This window comes from Xenopus laevis, chromosome 5L (genome assembly GCF_017654675.1).
Source record: "Xenopus laevis strain J_2021 chromosome 5L, Xenopus_laevis_v10.1, whole genome shotgun sequence".
Classification (NCBI taxonomy): Eukaryota; Metazoa; Chordata; class Amphibia; order Anura; family Pipidae; genus Xenopus; species Xenopus laevis.
The window spans coordinates 96,323,414-96,345,524 of NC_054379.1; the positions used below are offsets into that span (position 1 = coordinate 96,323,414).

Genomic DNA, 22,111 nt, shown 5'->3' on the forward strand with positions numbered 1-22,111 from the left:
GTTAGAGAAGATGACCTGCACATACACAATTAAAATGTATAATTGATTTATTGCAGTTTGTTGTTCCATTTATAATATTAATGTAGCTAGTAGCTCTATATAAATATATCATGCCTGCCTTACATTCAGCATTCTGATTCATCTCATAGGTGTTCAGAAAGGTTGTCTTCAAAGCTCAGTCAAGTTTTTCCACTCCCAGTTCTGCACTGACCTTGGTGCATGGGGACATTATCATGCTGAAACAGGGAAGATACATCGCCAAACTCCTACCATAAATTATAGACCACAGATATCTGTAGAAATAATTCAAATCAACTGGACTTGCTGTGTTTTTTCCTTTCACCAATCATCCAACTGGCTTTCTCAATTCAGAATAAATTCCTTCGAGAATATATCCTCTGGAATGTTCCTCCAATCAGCATAATCTGTTTATCATAATCCGCAGTGATGTCAAGAAGTTAGGTGTTGATTGTATTAGCAAGATTGGAGCTTTGATGTGGTATTAAACCTTCCAAGGAGAGGTACCAAAGCAGCATTGCAACTCATTCATTGGCAGAATAGTACAGAACAAGTGAATTTATGTTTCTTTGTGGTTCTCCCGTATATTTGGCTTTCAAAACTTGTTTTTGCTACTTTTGCTGGTGCTATACAGATGATTTCAGTTGTTTTGCAGATGATTTGAGTTTGTTGTAACGGAATAATGTAAATCAAACAAAACCTATACAAAACAAGGGGACTTTTTTACATTTAAAATGATAATATAAGTATTGTTTATGGGCTGTGAGAGTCTACTTATGATTAGCAAACTGGATGTAATGCATCAGCAAAATAAGTAGCATACTGAAAAATATTTGCATGACACTTGCTTGACAGGTCCTACCTATTCCTACACTGTTCCTGATGTTTGATCTTTCCTGCTCATTTCCTGATTGTACCCCTTTTGATGCTGCTCAGTAGGGTAAAGGGGGAAGAGGAAAGTACAGGATTTCCATTTTGCAGTTCCCTTCTAGAACAGGCAGGTGGCTGTCAGGCAGGTACCTGTGAAATGCTCTACCAGTGTGAGAGCAGGATGACAGCTCTAAAAGTGTGACTGTCACATTAATTAAGAGAAACTTGACAAGACTATTGCACCATGTCTCAGTATGTTTAGTAGTGTTACATTATGTTAATTCAGGAGACCTACTGTGTTCTTCCTTGTACACTCTGTAATGAACACATGATCATCAGATTTCTGCCTTACTGTATATCTTGCCCTTGAGAGGGGTTTACATGTAAATACTGTGAAGCTGACACGAGGACTTAACTGGCCTCTAAATGGAATATCCCAAAATTTGGAGTTTATACCTACAGAAGAGAGACTTTGGAGGCAGATTTATTATAGATCAATCTAGGGAATTAAAAAAGATTCCCAGCAGTTTTTTTTAATGCAGTGAGCATTATCAACCATCAAGATCCTTACTCCCTGATGCAAATCTCATTCAGGGGAAAAAATATTCAGGCAAATATTTTCTGTGCTATAACAAAAAATTAATTCTTCAATCACAAAAGGTCATAATGTGTAAATAAATCATCCCCTCCCAAGTGCAATGGGGAATTTACATGAATATTGACTCACTTTGCTTATGGTTATTTCAAAACATCATCACTACGTGCTACTAAAGCACTAGTCCCAAATTTCCAGACTTTTACTTCTCCCAACTATCTGTCCAGTTCACATTCATTACATCCATTGACACCCCAAACATTATCCAAATCCAGTCTGTAAGACCTCCTAAATTAGTGAATACAGACTTTCCTAATTTGGGAAATATATGCTATAACCTAAATAGTAGTGTTTACCAATGCATGCTAGTAGATCAATTGTCAGATTATTTTTATATTATGCATTCTTTTCAAATTATATATATATATTTTTTTCCGTTATTTCCACCATTCTTGTAACATATTACTAGTCATAGCAGTCTCTCAGTGATGTTTCTGTGATTTCTTACATTGATTTTTTCAACAATTATATTGCTTTAAAAGTACTATCATCTACAATCACAAATTCATTCCAGTTAAAAAGAATACATTCATAAACCGAAATATATTGGAATATACATATGCAGTGCAACCGACACTGAGTTTTTTGTTTAAAGTTCGTACTTTGTACAGCCTGTTTGTAACACATATTTAATCATTGATTTACGAGGACTAAAAATAAAGCCAGCGTAGCCAGATGTAATAAAAAATACATTTACTTGCTCCAAGTTTATTGGATAATTTATTTGCTATTCGTTGCCTGCTTAATAATAATAATTATATTGACTGAACAATGAAAATATTCCATGCTGGTTACTTATTTGTTACTATGTACACTGCAAACTTTTTATTTTATACATTAGATAAGCTTTTTATTCATTCCCTGGCGAAGCCCCAATTATTCTTTGCTGTGTGACACTTGGTGGCGCAACCTCACCAGCTGAGGCAATGAGCAGGTCTTTTAGGGACAGCTGCAAAGATTTAAGAAACCTTTGGCAACTCAAGTTTTAACTGACCTAAACTTGTACATTGACATTCATGTGCAGTCAGAGATCTACCAATGCGCATTATCTGACATTTCTTGTGAATATTAAATGAGTCTTTAAATCAAGCTTCTATTTACTAATCAAAAAACATTACTTTTGCTGTTTTTTTAATGGAACCTTTTACTGTGTATGAGGTCAGGTGATTTTTTTTTTTCAGTCATATGAAAACGTTTGGAAACCACTCTCAGCCTGCATAATAATTTACTCAACTTTCAACAAAAAAGATAACAGTGGTATGTCTTTCATTTCCCACAAACATCTGAGTACTGGAATGTTTTCTGAACAAAGATGTTTAGTGAAGCAGTATTCAGTTGTATGTAATTAAATCAAATGTGAAAAACTGGCTTTGCAACAATTAAGGTGGCCAATGTGCTTCTGTTTGACTCTCCTCTGAAGAGTGACAGCATGTGATCCTCAAAGCAACTCTCAAAAGATCTGAAAACAAAGATTGTTCAGTATCATGGTTTAGGGGAAGGCTACAAAAAGCTATCTCAGAGGTTTAAACTGTCAGTTTCAAATGTAAGGAATGGAATCAGGAAATGGAAAGCTACAGGCACAGTTGCTGTAAAACCCAGAACATCTTGCTGCAGATGGTGTATCTGTACATCGTTCTACAATTCAGCGATATCCGAATACCGCCATCCAGAATCCAGACATTCATGAAAGGCTATAATAGGAGTCTAGAGGCTGTTACATTTGCAAAAGGAGTCTCAACTAAGTATTAATGTAATATCTCTGTAGGGCTGCCCACATTTATGCACCTGTCTAATTTTGTTATGATGCTTGTATACCCAGTAAATACATTATTAACCAAACTAAAAGCTTTGCTAGTGCTATATTTCATTATTCCCCATATGAAATGTAGGTCTAGTTTCTACTTTACTATGCCATTTTAAATCTGTCGGTCAAACAACATTTAATAATAGGTTTTCGGATAAGGGGTCCCATACTGTACGTGTATTTACTTTTGCTTCTGACATGTATCAGATTTAATAACATTGAGTTGCTGCATACTGTTGGCTACAGTGAGATTATGTTTGTGCAGCATTGTAGTGGTTGAATGTTTATCATAAAGAAGCTTTACAGAAGGCTCTAAGAGTGTCAACATTGTTCACAACTTAACAGAATGTCAGTGGTCTGACAAATTATTATGCAGTATCCATAGCATCCACTAATTAGTGTCAAAATAGCCCAAGCTCCTATGCCTTGGCACAAAATCAGTATATGGAAGAAACATGACCACTCACATCCTGGCTGCATGTTGTTTTTCCCTGTTTGTAGGCAGGAGAGACGTGGATTTGTCACAACTCTGTGTGTGATGCTAAGAAGTAAATGTCAACTTTATTACCAGTTTCATGAAGTTGACAAAAGCACCCAATATTAAAAAACAGAAGCCAGCTGGATGTGAAATGATAGCAAGCATCAGGGGCGCTCGGCCAATGAGGCAGCCTGAGGCGCTCACCACAGGCGGCAGCGCCAGATACTCCAGGGGAGGCAAAAAGCCGCTTCTGTACTTTTAACAGCCGAATTTCCGGTATTTGAAACCGAAAATTCGGCTTTACTAGTGCGGGAGAGCGCAGTTGCACTCTCCGCACTAGTGTTCCTACCTCGGATGCCTCCCCTGCACATGGGTAAGCCCATGTGGGCGGCATTTTCAGAAGCTGCATCAGACGGCTTCTTCACCGGAATCGCTGCTGGCAAGCATATCCCTTTTTCAAAACTTCACTGATTGTTTAAATCTGGTGCAGACATTAGAGGTCAGCTACAATGTACAGTATGTGTTTTATATCCAGTATTTACACAATGAAGTGTATAAAAAAACATTGCAATGTTTAATGTTTACTAAATAGCCACCAATTCATTAAGAAAAACGGGCACATGTTTCTCCTGCTTATATCACATGATTTAAGTGTTGGTTCTGTAATTTAAAACAAGTGGTACCTACAATGCATTGTTGATATGGAAAGTTAATATTAAAAACAAAAGGTAATAATAGTCACAGAGGCATATATATAGCTATGTATATATACAGTATGTGAGTGAAACAGCTTTTTCCGTGAAGTGAAAACTCATTTTGATGGTAATAATAATAATACAAGCCTTTAGGTTCTAGACATTATTTAGTCTGCAGTAATGAATTGTACATAGAAGGTGGAAGAAAATCTACTGAACACGCATCTAAGGCTGAGGCATCTGGATTAAAGTTCTTTATAGAAACCATAGAATCAGCAAGTCACACTCAAATACAATACACTTGGTTTCTTCTTGGTTAAATTATTTTTATATGTGATCATATCTACCACATGGTATTTACACTGTCTTTTATTTAAAAGGCTTTAAAAAAGGGGTATCCACATGAAATCTAACATAAGGCCCTCTTGCACATATCCAGAAATTTCTAAAATGAAACCACAATCAAACACCTCCCAAAATAGTTAACTTTTGTTTCCCAAGTGAAAAACATCAAAATATAAATGTACAGGTACGGTATCTGCTAAACGGAAACCTGTTATCCAGAAAGCTCCAGATTACGGAAAGGCTGTCTCCATAGACTTCATTTTATTTAAATAATCAAAAATTTTAAAAAAGATTGTAATAATCAAATAGTACCTTGTACTTGATCCAAACTTAAGGTGGCCATAAACGCTTAGATAATATTGTACGTAACCAATTTTCCTATGATATTCAGTGCGTGTATGGTGGGAAAAGAGCCGACCGATATTGGCAGAAGACTTGGATATTGGTCGGCTCGTTGATCGGGCTGGAAGGAAAATTTTGATCGGGTGCCTGAACATTGGCCATTGTTAGTGCTGATTTGTCAGATACAGATAGAATTCTATTGTTTCTACAATTCAGCTCTACATGTGTGTTTTGAAACGAACGATCTTTCTTGAAAAGATCTTTCCCAAGAAAGATCGTAATTGTTATGTCTATGACCACCTTAAGTGGTCAATTTGCAGTTGTTTGCAGCCTTCCTGACATTCGGTTTTTAGAATTCGAATCAAATTCGATTAGAATTGGATTCGAGTTTTCAAGTTGATTTAATTCATCCGAGTTTAAAAAATTAAATTTCAATAACACATTTTTATTGGTTGAATTTTGAATGTATGGGAGTTTAGGGGAGTTTTTAAAAACTCACATGATTTCGAAATTTGACCTTTGATAAATGTGCCTCCTAGTGTTCCATTGGTTTGCATGTTTGAGGGAATGTAATAAGTTGCAAAAAGCAAAACAATCACAAATTAAGAATAAAAATTTGTGCTTCGCAATGTAATATTCTACCTTAAACTGTTTAAATTGAGCATTGCACATTTTTAAGACGTGCTTTTTTGGAGCAAACATAACTTTTTCAGGAAGAAGTTTTATTACATTCATTGCGCATTGGTGCAAACTATAAAATTCACAAACTTTCTTCCACTGTCAGAAGAAGTCGCTAAACAGTTTTCGGGTTTGCAAAAGCTGCAAAGGCATAACTTTTCGTAATTCAAATAGTTTTTCCGTTGCTGACTTTTATTATATTCCTCCAATTTACTTTATATCCTTTTGCACGCTATTTATTATTAGATGATTCAAAGTCTAATCGAATGTAAGGGGTGACTTTTTGTGGTTATGCATATCATATGAAGCGGTAGTTGGGGACACTCTGTTGCCTGAGGTGTCAGAGCCAGGCCACTGTGAAGTCAAGTGCAGTAAGTTTATTTTTTAAAGTACATGTTATTTAGCCTGTTTACTGCCTGTGTGCTCATCTCATCCCAACTGCACCATTTGATGCATCCTAAACTTTCAAGCTATATTGCAAGCGACATCTTTTAAAGGAACAAGTCAGAATGTAGCCTCATTCACTACCATAGAGGCTGAATATCGTCTCTTTGTGATTCCTTGCCTAAATATTACATTATTTGTCTCCTAGTTGAGCTATAACTTATTTTGTATGTGCAGCTTACATGACTTAAATGTACAGCATCCAGTTTACTTGAGTGTCTGTCCCAACACAGGTGTCTATCCCAGCACACCAGGATTCCCAGTGTATGCCAATGGTTTTTATTTTTTTATCTTTGAGTTCTACCCACTTTAGTCCCTACAATTTGGCATTGTCTACCAAACACTTCAATCTCCTCTGTATCTACCTCATAAATCCCACCGTATGACATAAAAGGATAGCCGTCAGAACAAGGGGGTAAGGAAGGCCGTGACCCCCCCCCCCAGATATTTACCCCTGTTACAATTTCTCAAAGTCTCCTCAAGCAAAACTATCTTCTGTGGTCCCTGATATCAGGAATTGCATGCCACATTCTGAATCCCTAATTCACAAGTTCTTTTTTTCTCCAACTTCATCTACGGTATGTGGTTTAATTTAGGATTATGGCTAACCCCCCCCCCCATGCAACCCTAGTTGCTTACTATTTTTTTGTGCTTTCCCCACACCCTATAGAATTCTTTAACCCTGCTGCCCTGGACCACAACCATTACAGACTCTTAAAGGTAATAGATATGCATTAAACTCCCTGCCCATTATAAACTGTCATGTGAATGGCTGCTGAGCCAGTTGCCACTTGTGCTCAAAGGGTAAAGCCGTTTCCAACTTGAGCTAAGCATATGGAATCCTGAAATATAAATGGTATTGGATGTGATCCGATTATTTATAATAGGCCCTGTTAATATCATACTGTGCATTATGCGCATATCTAAAAAGATGTTTAAAAAATGCCCCTATTAGTTCCAGTACTCTAAGAGCTAAACATACTGTTCCAGTGGGGAATGCAAGAGGAATCTGCTATTCATCACAACCACTGCTGAAATACCAGGGCATAACCAGTTTGTCAAATAAGACAAACGACAGGATCATATGTATTGCAGTAAAAATCTATAACTAATGCAAAACATTTTCTCTTCAATTGCATATGCATATGTATGATGTAGCTGTTTTTTTCAAAACACAAGTGCACACTTGAAAAAGTAAACACATACAAAATCAATCAAACCTCTGTAATTCTTGTCTGTTTTTTCTATGCTAAAGACTTGTAGTTAATGTTTAGAATAATGAAATCACACATTGGTTGCTAGAGATTACTGAACTTGAGCACGATTTTATATAAGTAACTTCACGTCTGTAATTGGCAGTACCATGTTTAAACACAATTCACAATTACAGCATTCCATTTCAAAGTACGAGTAATTAAAGGAGAAACAAACCTTTAATTAAAAAAAACCCTACCCTACATAGACCCCCCCTCCCTCCTCCCCCCCAGCCTAGCTGCCCCCCAGGCAAATGCCAATTACATTTCACTTACCCCTCCGTGCAGATTCTGTCCAGTGGAGTTCACAGGCGCCATCTTCAGCCGATTCGGTAATCTTCTAAATGAGACCATCGATTCTACAATTTTCTCGAGTTTTGATGCATGTGCAGTTGTCGCAAAGCAGACAATTGCTCCAACTGCGCATGCGCTGCTTCGCCGGTCTCATTCTGAAGATTACCAAAGAGAAGAAGATGGCACCCATGAACTCCACTGGACAGAATCTGCACGGAAGGGTAAGTGAAGAGTTTGGGGAATTTAGCTAGGCTAGGAGGGAGGGGGTCTATGTAGGGTAACGGGGCAGGGTTTTTTTTATTAAGGGTTTGTTTCTCCTTTAGGATCGTTTCAGTAACTGGAACATTTTGGCTGCAAAATTATGCATATTGCATATTACTTCAATAATAAATACATCAAAAAGGCAATTCCATATGGACCAAGCCATGTAGGGCAGCATCAACTCTAATAAAAAATTGGGCTGCTGATTGTTTCTCCAGTAACACATTTTCTCAGATTTCATGTGACATCAGCAGCAAATTTGATGTGAATGCAGTCTTTTCTAACCTATTCTTAACTACACTTTAGAAAAAAAAAGTCCGGCAGAAGTGTAAAAATAAAGAAAGCAGACTCTACTCAACCTAACAGGGACCGACATGCACATCCATTATATACTGCATATATAGTAATAGTCAGCACAACTATTTTAGTACAGGTATGGGATCCGTAATCTGGAAACCTGTTATCCAGAAAGCTCTGAATTATGGGAAAGCCATCTTCCATTGACACCATCAGGGGGTGTAACTATAGAAGAAGCAGAGGGGACCCAGGAGGTATAGGGGCCCCATGAGTCCCTAACATTTTGAATAAATTCTGGTAAAACAAGTCAACCTCTAGATATTTTGGGGACCTGAAAAATAATTTGCTGTGGGGCCCAGCAATATGTAGTTACACCACTGGACACCATTATAATTAAATAAATAATATTTTTTTTTGATATTTTTATGATATCTTTTTTTCTCTGTAATAATAAAACAGTACATTGTACTTTATTCTAACTAAGATACAATTAATCGTTATTGGAGGCAACCCCATCCTATTGGGGTTATTTAATGTTTAAATTAATTTTAAGTATCTTTAAGGTATGGAGATGCAAATTACTGAAAGATCCCTTACCTGAAATACTCCAGGTCTCGAGTATAATGGATAACAGGTCCCATACCTGTATTTACGTCAGTGTACATTTCCACAGCACTGAAATGTACTATTTTGGGCTCCACCAAGTGTTTTTATTAAAGGGCCAGGTGAAGCCTGAAATTTTGCTGTGCAGAAAGCAGTTATACGCTCTTTTTTCTTGAAGATAGACTCTCTTACTTGATGTTCAATACTGTGACTGTGGTACACACCCATTAAATCGTAGCAATAAAAGTAATTTAAAGGGGTTGTTCACCTTTGAGTTAACTTTCAGTATGATGTAGAGAGTGATATTTTGAGACAATTTGCAGTTTGCAATTGGCTTTCATTTTTATAATTTGTGGTTTTTGAGTTATTTTCATTTTTATTCAGCAGCGCTTCAGTTTCCATTTTCAGCTATCTGGTTGCTAGGGTCCAAATTACCCTAGCAACCATGCATTGATTTGAATAAGAGGCTGGATTATTTTTAGGAGAGGCCCTGAATAGAAAAATGGGTAATAAAAAGTAGCAATAACAATACATTTGTAGCTTTACGGAGCATTTGTTTTTTAGATGGAGAGTAAAAAAGGTGAAAAATGAAAAACCTATTAAAAAAATAATAATGAAGACCAATTGAAAAGTTGCTTAGAATTAGCCATTCTGTAAAATACTAAAAGTTAACTTAAAGGTGAACTGCCCCTTTAAGTGTAGCTTTGTTATTCCAATGAGGTCAGATGCACACTGTATACACAAGCATTTCAACATAGAGTCCTTTAATCCGGCTTTATAGAAGCATTAAAGATAAAGAGGTTGGCATCACTTATCTAAGGCCAATCATAAATGTGATAGAATATTTACTTACCAAAACAAAGAGGCAATATGAAGCGTGGTCTTGATGTTCAGGGATTGTGGAAAACACTGACAATATCAGGCAGCTGAAGACTAGGAGAAAACTGCAAAAGAAAGAAAACAGTAAGATATATAAGCTTTTCTAAATTAGTAATGGGTTCAATCTCAAAAATGCATGTATTGGCACATAACAATGGCTGAGTCATCCTGAGCCTTGCATTGTAGACATTCTGAAAGTAAACCTAATGAGAGTGTTCCTCTCAGCTGACAACATAAAAGACTATTACTTTCCTACCACATAAAATGACAAAATAATATATATATTCTTTCATTAGGAACTGACCACTGTAAGCTGTAAAGTCATTCTAGCCTATTTTAAAGCGTTGTAAATCTAAAAATAAATATACTATACTATACCATCTTTCTTGTAATTTCTGCAATGGCAGTCATAATGTTCCCTTGTAAATAGATAATCTCTGCATAGCTGTGTTTTATTGCCTGTCCATCACAGAACAATGCAGCTAAAAGCAAAAAAATCTAGATACAACTGAATGAATGGTTTATTGGAGCATACACAGCCAATCAGTTATCTCGGTTTTAAAGATAATGACATTTAGGTAAAATCAATGCTATTTAAAAAATGAAGTTCATGATCTTCTAAGATAATTACACTTTAGCATATTATTTAAACTGTACACAGAATATTTTGTATTTATTGTATATTGGCCACTTGTTACACAAAATGTGATCATTTTATTTACATATACACAATCTAGGGTGGGTGGTAATATATCTGTAATCTTTTCCCTGCAACGAAGGAAAGGCTAATCCAAATAGGTCATGCTTCATCACATACGTGCAGATGTGGTTAGCTAGTTCACTATATTTCAGCCAAGTTATCTGACATGACAAACTGTGATTCCTACAAATAATAATTTGCAGACAAAATCTACTCCGACTGGCTTTTATCACTAGGAATGGGATATTGACTTGGTTGATAATCCCTATCAGTATGTATGTACAGTATGTATGTATGTATGTATGTATGTATGTATGTATGTATATGTATAGTGCTCCTTGAGGGCAAAGCACTGTACAGCAAAACAATAAATTAGTAGTAGCAAACAAGGGGTCAATGAAATAAGAAGACAAAAGGCTGGAGGACCTTTCCCCATAGGGCTTACAGTCTAAATGGGAGGGTAATTTACAGACACCATTCGGCGTACTGTAGGTTACAGTTTGTTACACTGTTATATAAGTGCCAGTTCCTATTTCAGGTGTTATCCAGGTGCTCCTAGAGGTAGTCTTTGAGTTTTGTTTTAAAAACATTGAAGGAGGATTCTCTATGGAGAGATTCAGGAATGGCATTCCAAATATAAGGAGCCGCAAGACTCAGGGATCCCCAACCTTTTTCACCCGTGAGCAACATGCAGATGTAAAAAGAGTTGGGGAGCAACATAAGCATGAAAAATAATCCTGGATTGAGCCAAATAAGGGCTGTGATTGGCTATTGGTAGTCCCTATGTGGACTGGCAGCCTACAGGAGACTCTGTTTGGCAGTACATCTGTTTTTTATCCAACCAAAACTTGCCTCCAAACCAGGAACTAAAAAATTAGCACCTACTTTAAGGCCACGGAGAGCAACATCCAAGGGTTTGGGGAGCAACATGTTGCTCACGAGCTACTGGTTGGGGATCACTGCGCAAGAGAGAAGGATTTTATACGGGAAACAGCAGTAGTAGTGGTGGGTTCAATCAAGTGGTCGCTCTGAGAGGAGGCTGTTCAGCAAGCAGCATAGAAGAGCTAATTCTACACGGCACTTTGTACAAATAGGTCTTCATTATTTTGGACAGACTAACTGCTAACAGATCTGGCTTATTATAAATCTGTATGTAGCCTGCTAACTGTGATGTAAGAAATAGTGCACTGACAAGAATTTCCATTATTGCTACTCCAGCCTGGACTGATATATGTAATGTCTTATCTTCAAAGCTCTTGTTGCTGTGTTTTTTGGGACCATTAGAAATCTTTGGATGTAAGATCCACATATCCAATACATTTTCATATTAAAACATTACCCGACATAGTATTACCCTACTCCAGAAGTACCTCCCTCAAAAAGCTATCTCTCCAGTGTTTCGCTTAGCAGATAGTGGCATCCAGACACGGTGGAAAATAAATATTTCAACAGTTTTGATAATGTAAGTAGTGCGGCTTACATTTTCCACCAGCTTTAACTTCAACTGTTTATGCTTTAAGATGAGATATGGCAAAGGTTATAGCCATTTGTAAAAAAGTGTTTGACAAGTGCTGTATAGAGCATAAGATTTCTTCCATAGAAGATGACTTGTAAATTTATCACGTAAACCACTATTTAAAATGGCGTGCTCTTTAGCCTTTTCCATTTGAATAAAAGAATGTTGAACAGTAAATAACATTAAAGTGTGCAATAAGTATACATTTTTGTATCACCCCTTGGTTAAAGAAAAGAAGGATGAGGTAACCTTGAAAAGAATATATATTATTTAATATTATGCTGCTTTGGGACTTTGTATATATCATGGTTCTTTCTCATGTCTAATCATAACATAATGTTAGCAGTCCTCCACAGTAAACTGGGATGCCTATAAAAAATGCATATTGCTGGGCTGCATTTAGAATCCTTGTTAAACATGCAGTTTTTATATTGACAGAGCCACCAAATCCCAGGGTTTATTAATGCAAATTCACAATGAGGCTTTATCATTTTAAGCATATTTAATTATTTATTATTCTATTACAGTGTTCCCTCAAATGGGGGGGGGGGAATGAATCAATCAGAGGCTTCCTTGGTAAAATAATATAATTATAATAAAAGTCTTACTCCCACACGCTTCAGTAATTTAAATGCTCAGCTCCCAGATGGCATCAGTTTTTTTATTCAAACAACTACTGGGCTAAGGGAATAAAGGCATTAACTACTAAATGCTTCCAAAATGATAGGAAACAAACAAAAATATAAATTTGCTTGATATATAAAAATATGCATTTACTGTTCTACTTGACTTCTGCAGAATTCCATCTACAGAAATGATCTATCACTCCCATGTGCTACCTGAATCTCTTGGTGGGCTCAAGTTATTGGACGGCAGATCTAGTGCAGTGTCTACTACAGACACAAGGACAAACGTTTGCCATTGTATAAACACTGTTACACAGGTTATCCATTGTTCTTATTGGTGGCCCGGTGACTGAATACCTACATTTGTGAAATTGGTCATGGAATACAGAATGAAAAGCAAAAAGTCTACCACAAACACTAAGGGGGTTATTTATCAAAGGTTGAGTTTGTGATGGTTTTTTCTACCTCTAATAAAATCACAACCTGAATGTCTGCTTATTTATGAAAAAACTCAAATGAGTGCAATTGGGGGAAAAAGTCAAATATTCAAATTGATTTCCAAGCGCAAACCTCCAAAAATAGCCTGAAAAATCATGAAGGCTAAAAACATCTTCAAATGGTTCAAGGGATTTCTGCCATTGACTTCTACAGGACCTCGACATGTTTTAGCTGGAGTATTTTCAGATTCAAGCTTTTTGCAGCTTCAGGGCATAATAAATCTCGGAAAATTCAAGTTTTTTTTAACTGGGAAAATTAGGTTTTTCTATTAAAACTCAAATTATTTGGGAAAACACATTTTATTTAATAAATAAACCCCTTAAAGGAATTGTTCAGTGTAAAAATAAAAACTGGGTAAAAAGATAGGCTGTGCAAAATAAAAAATGTTTCTAATATAGTTAGTTAGCCAAAAATGTAATGTATAAAGGCTGGAGTGATTTGATGTATAACAAGTCAGTCAGAAACTACTTCCTAATTTTCAGCTCTCTTGGCTTACACTGACTGGTTACCCTGGTTACCAGGCAGTAACCAATCAGAGACTTGAGGGGGGCCCCATGGGTCATATCTGTTGCTTTTGAATCTGAGCTGAATGCTGAGGATCAATTACAAACTCACTGAACAGAAATGTACCATGTGGCCCCCCTTCAAGTCGCTGACTAGCTCAGAGTTATAGAGCTGAAAAGCAGGAAGTTGGATTCTGGCTGTTTTATTAGATATCTGTTCACTCCAGCCTTTATACATTACATTTTTGGCTAACTAACTATATTAGAAACATATTTTATTTTGCACAGCCTATCTATTTACACAGTTTTTAGTTTCACACTGAACTGTTCCTTTAAAGTGACTCCATAATTATGCTTATGCTCCCATGTCTGCGTTGCTCTCATTCTAGCAACTTTATTACATGTTTTATATATTATCTATGAAGAGGAACCTTATTTTTTATTGTTTTCTCAAGGCAGCCATGCTAGCTAACATAGTACCAACAAACAGTATAATTATATTGGCCAAAGGCTTTTTACTTTGCTTTTGCTAAATTTCTTTCACGTGACAACTTTGTAAAACCTAACCGAAGTGTATGTTTTCGCACCAGCAGTTTACCGTATTGCCAGTGGGAAAGCATTTTCAGGAGATTAGTCACCAGCGGTAGAGCAGATTTATGACGAGCAACATAGGCCTAAACATTACGCATAAAATTCAGCAAACCAAGACCACTTAAAGGAGAAGGAAACCCCCAGGGCGCTAAACCCCTCCCCCCCTCCCCTGTGCTGCCCCCCTCCCTCCTCCCCCCTGGCCTACCTGTCCCCCATGGCAAATGCCCCTAACTTTTTACTCACCCCTCTGCGCAGGTCCTGTCCACGGAGTTCGCAGTCGCCATCTTCTCCCACGCGCGTCTTCTTCCTGCTCTGACCGGCGTCTTCTGGCGCATGCGCAGTAGGAACAGGTACCGGTACGGCTCTACTGCGCATGCGCCCAATGTCACGAAGTTTTCCGATTCGTGACATTCGGCGCATGCGCAGTAGAGCCGTACCGGTACCTGTTCCTACTGCGCATGCGCCAGAAGACGCCGGTCAGAGCAGGAAGAAGACGCGCGCGGGAGAAGATGGCGACTGCGAACTCCGTGGACAGGACCTGCGCAGAGGGGTGAGTAAAAAGTTAGGGGCATTTGCCCAGGGGGACAGGTAGGCCAGGGGGAGGAGGGAGGGGGGGCAGCACAGGGGAGGGGGGAGGGGTTTAGCGCCCTGGGAGTTTCCTTCTCCTTTAAAACTAATAAATGCGTGGAACAAATGCTACCCAATTTATTCTTAGAAATTAAATCAGCTACTGCTGAATTTATATTATGGAATATTTATTAAAATTAATAAGTCAGCATTTGATTGGGGGAAAAATTGTATCAACATTAAAAATGAACTACAACTCCCATCCAAATATATCTAATATACCAACCACACCAAATAAAGACTATATTCTGGTAGATCCATTGTATCTCAGCATAGTAATTGACCATAATAAAATACAATATAAATGTTACTTACACCATATCCCAAAACAAACAAACATAGCACAGCACTTGAAGGGGCCCTTGAGGTGAATAAATATATCATGCAATTATAGGTGTTATAGGTGTTTAGTTCCCACTGGGGAATACTAGAGTCCATTTTTTCAAACTAATGTGGATTTTTTCCCCTATTAATTAGTCAATAAGTGACTTCAGTCTGAATGATTGACAGGTTTCATATGACATTTAGAGTCAAATATTGTTTTAATTCAACCTAAACTCTTTTGGGATTCACAGGAATGGGGTCAATTAGGGCAGAAAAACATACTGCATGATTATAATACACACTTGTGTATATACACAGTATATATATATATATATATATATATATATATATATATATATATATATATATATACTATATTTATATATGCTTCTCTCAAAGCAGTCATCCGATATCTTATCAAGAAATAACAACTATAGTAACTAAATCGCAGTGCATCTGATCCATAACAGGCTTCACTCTTATTTAGGTTTCTTTCTTTTTATTTCATGTGCTTTAATAATGTTTATTTCCCATTGGTTAGACTGTTACCCATCATTTTGGTTAGTGTAATGAAATACATATTTGGTCTTCAGAAATGCATTTTATGTGATGGACCACAAACGGGCGATTGTATGCAGCCTTCGCTTGATATAAGGTATGCATTCTGCTCTGGGTAACATGGAATGTTTGTAAGGAAGTCTGCCTCCTTTACTACTCTGGTATTGGTGCCAGAACATTCCTTGGCCGCTCTCTATATTTTTTTGGTTATGAGACATTTTTCCTAAAGTTCAGAGACTAGTACAAGTACTGACATTGCATGCTTTAATCCACATGACATTTATTTATAGGTCATGAAAATGATTTCAGTCCTAACTGCTGCTTTTCATGAACTGAAATTCAAGAGCATGCTAAAAAGGGGGAAAAAAGCATGAACAGTCTTAGTTCAGTTTTTGTATTTTTTTCTAAGCAGAACAAATAGTATTTTGTGATTTCTCTTTACTCCATATGGGACCATTGCATTGTTTTGAAATATACAGAAGACAGGAAAATAATGAAAACAATAAATGATCAAGGAACAGTATTTCAAAGTATTTGTATGAAAGTGAATCATTCTGTTGATTTACAATAGTTTCCATACTAATAACAATATAGTTGTAGCCTTCATCATCTCTACAGGTACTAGAGAATGTCCTTCTTCTAAATACTCCTTTATTACAGCACATTTTTAATATTTTAAACCAAAAAAGAGTCTTTATTCGTTCAATAACTAAACTGCTGCCCAAAAGATTAGAAGCAACCAGAACTCTTTATGCCAATGTATTGATTATTGTGCAGCTATATGACTCATATCTGAACTCTGCCCTGCAGCATGCAGCCACAATGCTTGACTGATTCATGAATATTATGAATACCCCATAGTTGTATAGAAAATCAATGCAATCTCCATCATGCATTTAATTTGCTTACTGATTAGCAGTTACTTATAATTTATCTGTCGCCTTTCCAAAAAAAGACTTATACAATGATCTTGTAAGGCAGCAATGATTGATATGTGACAATGAAGCTCCTGTTTTGTATTTATGCTCAGTTAAATAGTTGATTTGGTCAGGCTATTTATGGATATCAAGTTTTAAATGATGATGTGACAAATCTAATGTTAAGATACGGAAGCTACATTCTACTTTCGCCATGTCACTTCAAGCATTTAATACAGACTACAAATTCACAAGCTGCATGGCTGATAAGTAATAAGCATGAATACCTGCAGCAGAATACACCTGCGCTTATGAAGCTGTGCCATGTGCATAAAGGGGTATGAAGAATGGGAATTTCACATGCAGCTGGTATTGAAGTGGTGCAGTGACAACCCTGCCCTGCATAAAACTCCAATCAATTCTTTAAAACTGTTTTGGGTGTTGGTGCCTGTACAAAAATTCTTCCTAAAAAAAAATTGTAAATGTGTGTTAATGTAAAAAGATATGTGTCTAAGACTACCGAAATGTGGTGGGGTCATGATGTAATGGGTCTGCTCTTGTCTGGATCCCCTGGGGTGACTGCTTGTTGTCTAGGGCAGCATAATAGTAATAATACTGGAATAGGATTTAAGAGCCAGTTCCGTGTTTCTTAGGTCAGAAATATTATGGTCTATGTACATAAAAGCTAGAGACTGTAAATGTATCTGTGGCATTTAAATGGTTATATGCTGTTTATACTTTATTCTTATGAGCATAAAGTATGATTTAAGTAATCATCTCCCTATAATAGTGCCTCCTTTCAGTATTCCTCATTCTCAGTATGTACAGAGAAAGCCTGATGCAATACGCCAGATCCATTCCCGCACACCTTGCACTGTATATTTATTACACATATAAAAATGTATTCATTTACAGGAAAATGTTGGTTTTGCAATAAGATTAATGTGTGGCAGTAGTTCATTTCCCAGCATGTTGCTCAATGCAACAACTCTTTACCACCGCAGAAGGTTAAAAGGCAGGAAATACTCAGTTCCCCAAAGCTGCTTGTGGGGCACTTCTCGGTGCCTCTGAAATGGTGACAATCTCTTCACTTTTTTTCACGACAGTATCCTTTAAAGTAAACTACTTTCTCCAGGAGAGGCTGATGAAAGAGGTGCCGTTATGTAAAAACACCCTAGGGTTTATTTACAAATGGTGTCAAGTGCATAGTGCTCCATTACAATACACAATATTCTGGATGAACAAACAATTAGGGGCACATTTATTATGCTGTGTCAAATTAAATTAATTTTTTTTTTAAAAAAACGGTGTAAAAAGCTGTGTAAAATAAATGGCAAAATTATCAAGGTTTGTGTAATTTAATGCCATGCTAATGCCAGATTTGCAGCCTTCATTTTACATTGCTTCCGGCAGAACCGCAATTGCAATTGCGGGTCATAAATTACTCTTACTGACTCTGAGGTTAAAATGTTATTCTTACAGTTATGTTCCTTTCCTTATATTTACATTGATTCTCTTCCATTTATAAGGGCAGATTTACTAAGGAGCGAAGTGGCTAACGTTAGCATCAATTAACAAGCGCGAACACCCGCAGCGACATTGCCAATATACATAGGCGCCAATTCGCTAGCTAAACAGACCATCACCAGCGGTCATTCGCACTCTATCGCCAGGCGACTTTTCGATTTGGCCAACGGACGTTACTCTGCAAATTAACTAAATTGCGGATTTTACTAAACATTACCTCTTTCGCCAGAGTTGACTTTGCCACCTCAGACCAGGTGAAGTGCTAAAAAGCAGCTAGATCCTCCTCAATCTTCTGTCACTTACATCATATCCTGTGAGCCGAAAATGCATCAAAGTTTAAAAAACGCTTGCGTCTTTTTCTTTTTTTTAAGCAGGATTGGCTGCAAAAGTCCTAACTTACTTTATTGGGTAACCAGTTTTCTCCACATATTTTATAACATATGGAACATTCATTTTACAGTGGGCTCATGTGTAGGGCATTATATTAACTCTCTTGTCTTTATTAAAGGGATACTGTCATGGGAAAAACATTTTTTTTTTCAAAATGAATCAGTTAATAGTGCTGCTCCAGCAGAATTCTGCACTGAAATCCATTTCTCAAAAGAGCAAACAGATTTTTTTATATTCAATTTTGAAATCTGACATGGGGCTAGACATATTGTCAATTTCCCAGCTGCCCCAAGTCATGTGACTTGTGCTCTGATAAACTTCAATCACTCTTTACTGCTGTACTGCAAGTTGGAGTGATATCACCCCCCCTCCCTTTCCCCCCCCAGCAGCCAAACAAAAGAACAATGGGAAGGTAACCAGATAACAGCTCCCTAACACAAGATAACAGCTCCCTAACACAAGATAACAGCTGCCTGGTAGATCTAAGAACAGCACTCAATAGTAAAAACCCATGTCCCACTGAGACACATTCAGTTACATTGAGAAGGAAAAACAGCAGCCTGCCAGAAAGCATTTCTCTCCTAAAGTGCAGGCACAAGTCACATGACCAGGGGCAGCTGGGAAATTGACAATATGTCTAGCCCCATGTCAGATTTCAAAATTGAATATAAAAAAAATCTGTTTGCTCTTTTGAGAAATGGATTTCAGTGCAGAATTCTGCTGGAGTAGCACTATTAACTGATTCATTTTGAAAAAAATGTTTTTTCCCATGACAGTATCCCTTTAAGGTTCCCTGGACATGTGTTATATAAACCGGTAACTCAAACCATTTGCAGCAACATTTATAATAAAGACGTCCATACAACTTTAAATATCCCGCCCTATGCAAATTGGCCTAAGTGCAAGATCACTTGCGAAGTTTCGAATGAAGACTAGCACAAATGAACACTAGCACATGAAATGCTCAAACAGCCGAAGTAACGATAGCGAGAAGTTGCCAGCATTCGACGCCCGGAATGAAACTTTGCATTTTAGTGAATTAGCGCATTTGCTTATTTAATGTTTAAATGATTTTTAGCAGACTTAAGGTATGGAGATCCAAATTACAGAAAGATCCCTTATCAGGAAAACCCCAGGTCCTGAGCATTCTGGATAATGGTAATGCCACACTGGACTATTTAATGTGTTTTGTTTAGTCACTCCCCCACTGGGTAAGAAAACACTTTGGCATGAAAATGTGTAGAATCACCCCATGAGCCATTAGCCTCAAGTTACCACACCAAACTGAACTTTAGCCATATTTCTTAATAACAATTTTAGTTCCATATTTTACATTTAAAAATGTCCTTTCTTTCTATTTGCACATGAACGATTAGGAGCAGAGCATATCAGAGTAGATAAATATCAATATCTATTCATCTGTGTTTTGGAACTAATACCTTTGGTATCTATCTCTAGAGATATGACATTTATCTTGGTGCAGCACAGTGCATGAGTCAGCTCTTCTAGAGGAACCTAATAAAATTTTGTCTCATAGCTTTAGGATCACACCATTCTTGTGATATATAATCCTGAAATTTAGAAAGCATCATAACTTTCTGCCGTTCATGGAAACTATTACAATTGTTCCTTTAACCAATCTGCTCCCTTCATCTAGACTTTTTAATGGTTTAATTAAAATTTATTTCTAAATTACACTGTTTACACTGCTAATAATTCACTCTACCATATCAGTGGGTACAACAATTGTGCATTTTCCTACTAAATTTAACTATACTGGATGTAGTACAATAAGTCTCTTTTTAGCCTCCTTAGCCCTAACTATCTTGGAGTCTGGCGTAGTAAGTTACTCAAAGTATTTATAGACCCATACATTAGTAATGTTTAAAAAACACTGTTCCAGTAATCACATCTGGAGCAAAATGTTGCTAAGAACAAACAATTCACAATCATGACAACATAGGGGAATTCATTGAAGATTGGGAGGTACTGGGAAAAAATCGTCCTGGGAGTAGAGTATGGAGCCCAAAACATTTAGTATCATGATACTGTATACCACAGGATATACCACATGCTACTCCATTCCCCTCCCTTCCCCTTTATTGTGACAATTTTGTTAGTAGGAGTCCTGTGCAGGGGTATTATCCTTATGCTCAGGGTCGGACTGGGCCAGCAGGACACCGGGAGAAAACCCGGTGGGCCCCAGGACCATGTGGGCCCCACCGAATCAGACCCGCACCCTGCCAGTAAACTTAGCCGCTGCTCGATGACTTCCCCTTCTGGCCCACAACTCACCTATCACCCAAAAATTGTTTTCCCCATGCGAGGTGTGCACTAATACAGCCCACATTCTGGTTGGGGGAAACACTTGTTTTTCCCAAAACAAATTGCCCTATCCGAGCACTAGGCCACCCTAACCAAGAGGGAGCTGTATTGCTATGTTGTAGCATAGCACATCTTTCACTAGTCATGTACATGCGTGCAACATCAATAAGTGTGCCAGGGGAAGTGTTCAGTATGTGCATGAACTCATCTAACCATGGCATAGCACTTGCAGGGGTTTTGTTTTTTTTTAATTTTTTTTAAAAAACTTACCCAACTGGAGTTCAGGCTGTATTAGCCCACATCTCTGGTGGGTGAAACTATTTTTGGGTGATATGTGTTCTTTAAGATAACTAAGGACAGTAAAACAGGGGCTATGCAGAGGAGGGCAACTAAAATGATCACTGACCTAGAACATTTGAATGTCACTAAAAAGGCTTACAAGATAAGGGAGTGCTAAATATACAACACTAAAGCTAAGGTCAAATGGTTCATTTCTGGCAGTGAAATGTTTCTGTTACCTGTAGCCTAAGTGGTGTTATATAAATATTATATATATATTATATAATACACAGCTTAAATATATTGCAATATATGGACAAACAATCCCTGTTTTGTTTAAAGGGTAATGCATTTTTTAGTAACTTAATGCACACGAGCGGATCTTTCCCCGATACGCCACTAACGGCATGGCTATATCGGGGGTAATCCGAACGTTCGGCCGTATGGTTGAACGATTGGATTACGATACGCTAATGGGTGGGTAGGTCAGGTAAAAATCAAACTTTCCCGATCAATATCGTGCCCAGATATCGATCGGGAAGACCCGTCAGAAGCCCCCATACACGTGTATGGCCACCTTAATAAAAGGGAAACCATGTTTGGGAGTTTTAACCTTGAAAGCAGCAAATAAGTTGCAGGTAAAACTTAGTCCCTGTGTAAAATGTATAATGAAGCAATAGAATTCTTAATGAATCAGATGAAAGTCCAGTGTAGGACATGGCCATACCATATATATTGCAATATATGGACAAACAATCCCTGTTTTGTTTAAAGGGTAAGGCATTTTTTAGTAGCTTAAAGGGCTCCTGTTGGT

The 22,111-nt window shown here is 37.4% G+C and overlaps 1 protein-coding gene across 2 annotated transcripts in view; it reads right to left on the bottom strand.

The window, feature by feature from the left end:
* Positions 1 to 22,111, bottom strand: part of kcnq5.L (potassium channel, voltage gated KQT-like subfamily Q, member 5 L homeolog) — a 290,294-nt gene that overhangs the window by 69,094 nt on the left and 199,089 nt on the right. For both annotated transcript variants that reach the window (XM_041563128.1, XM_018240565.2), the window contains exon 2: positions 9,891 to 9,981. In XM_041563128.1, the coding sequence (XP_041419062.1) occupies positions 9,891 to 9,981 (91 nt within the window). The remainder of the gene's footprint in view (positions 1 to 9,890; positions 9,982 to 22,111) is intronic.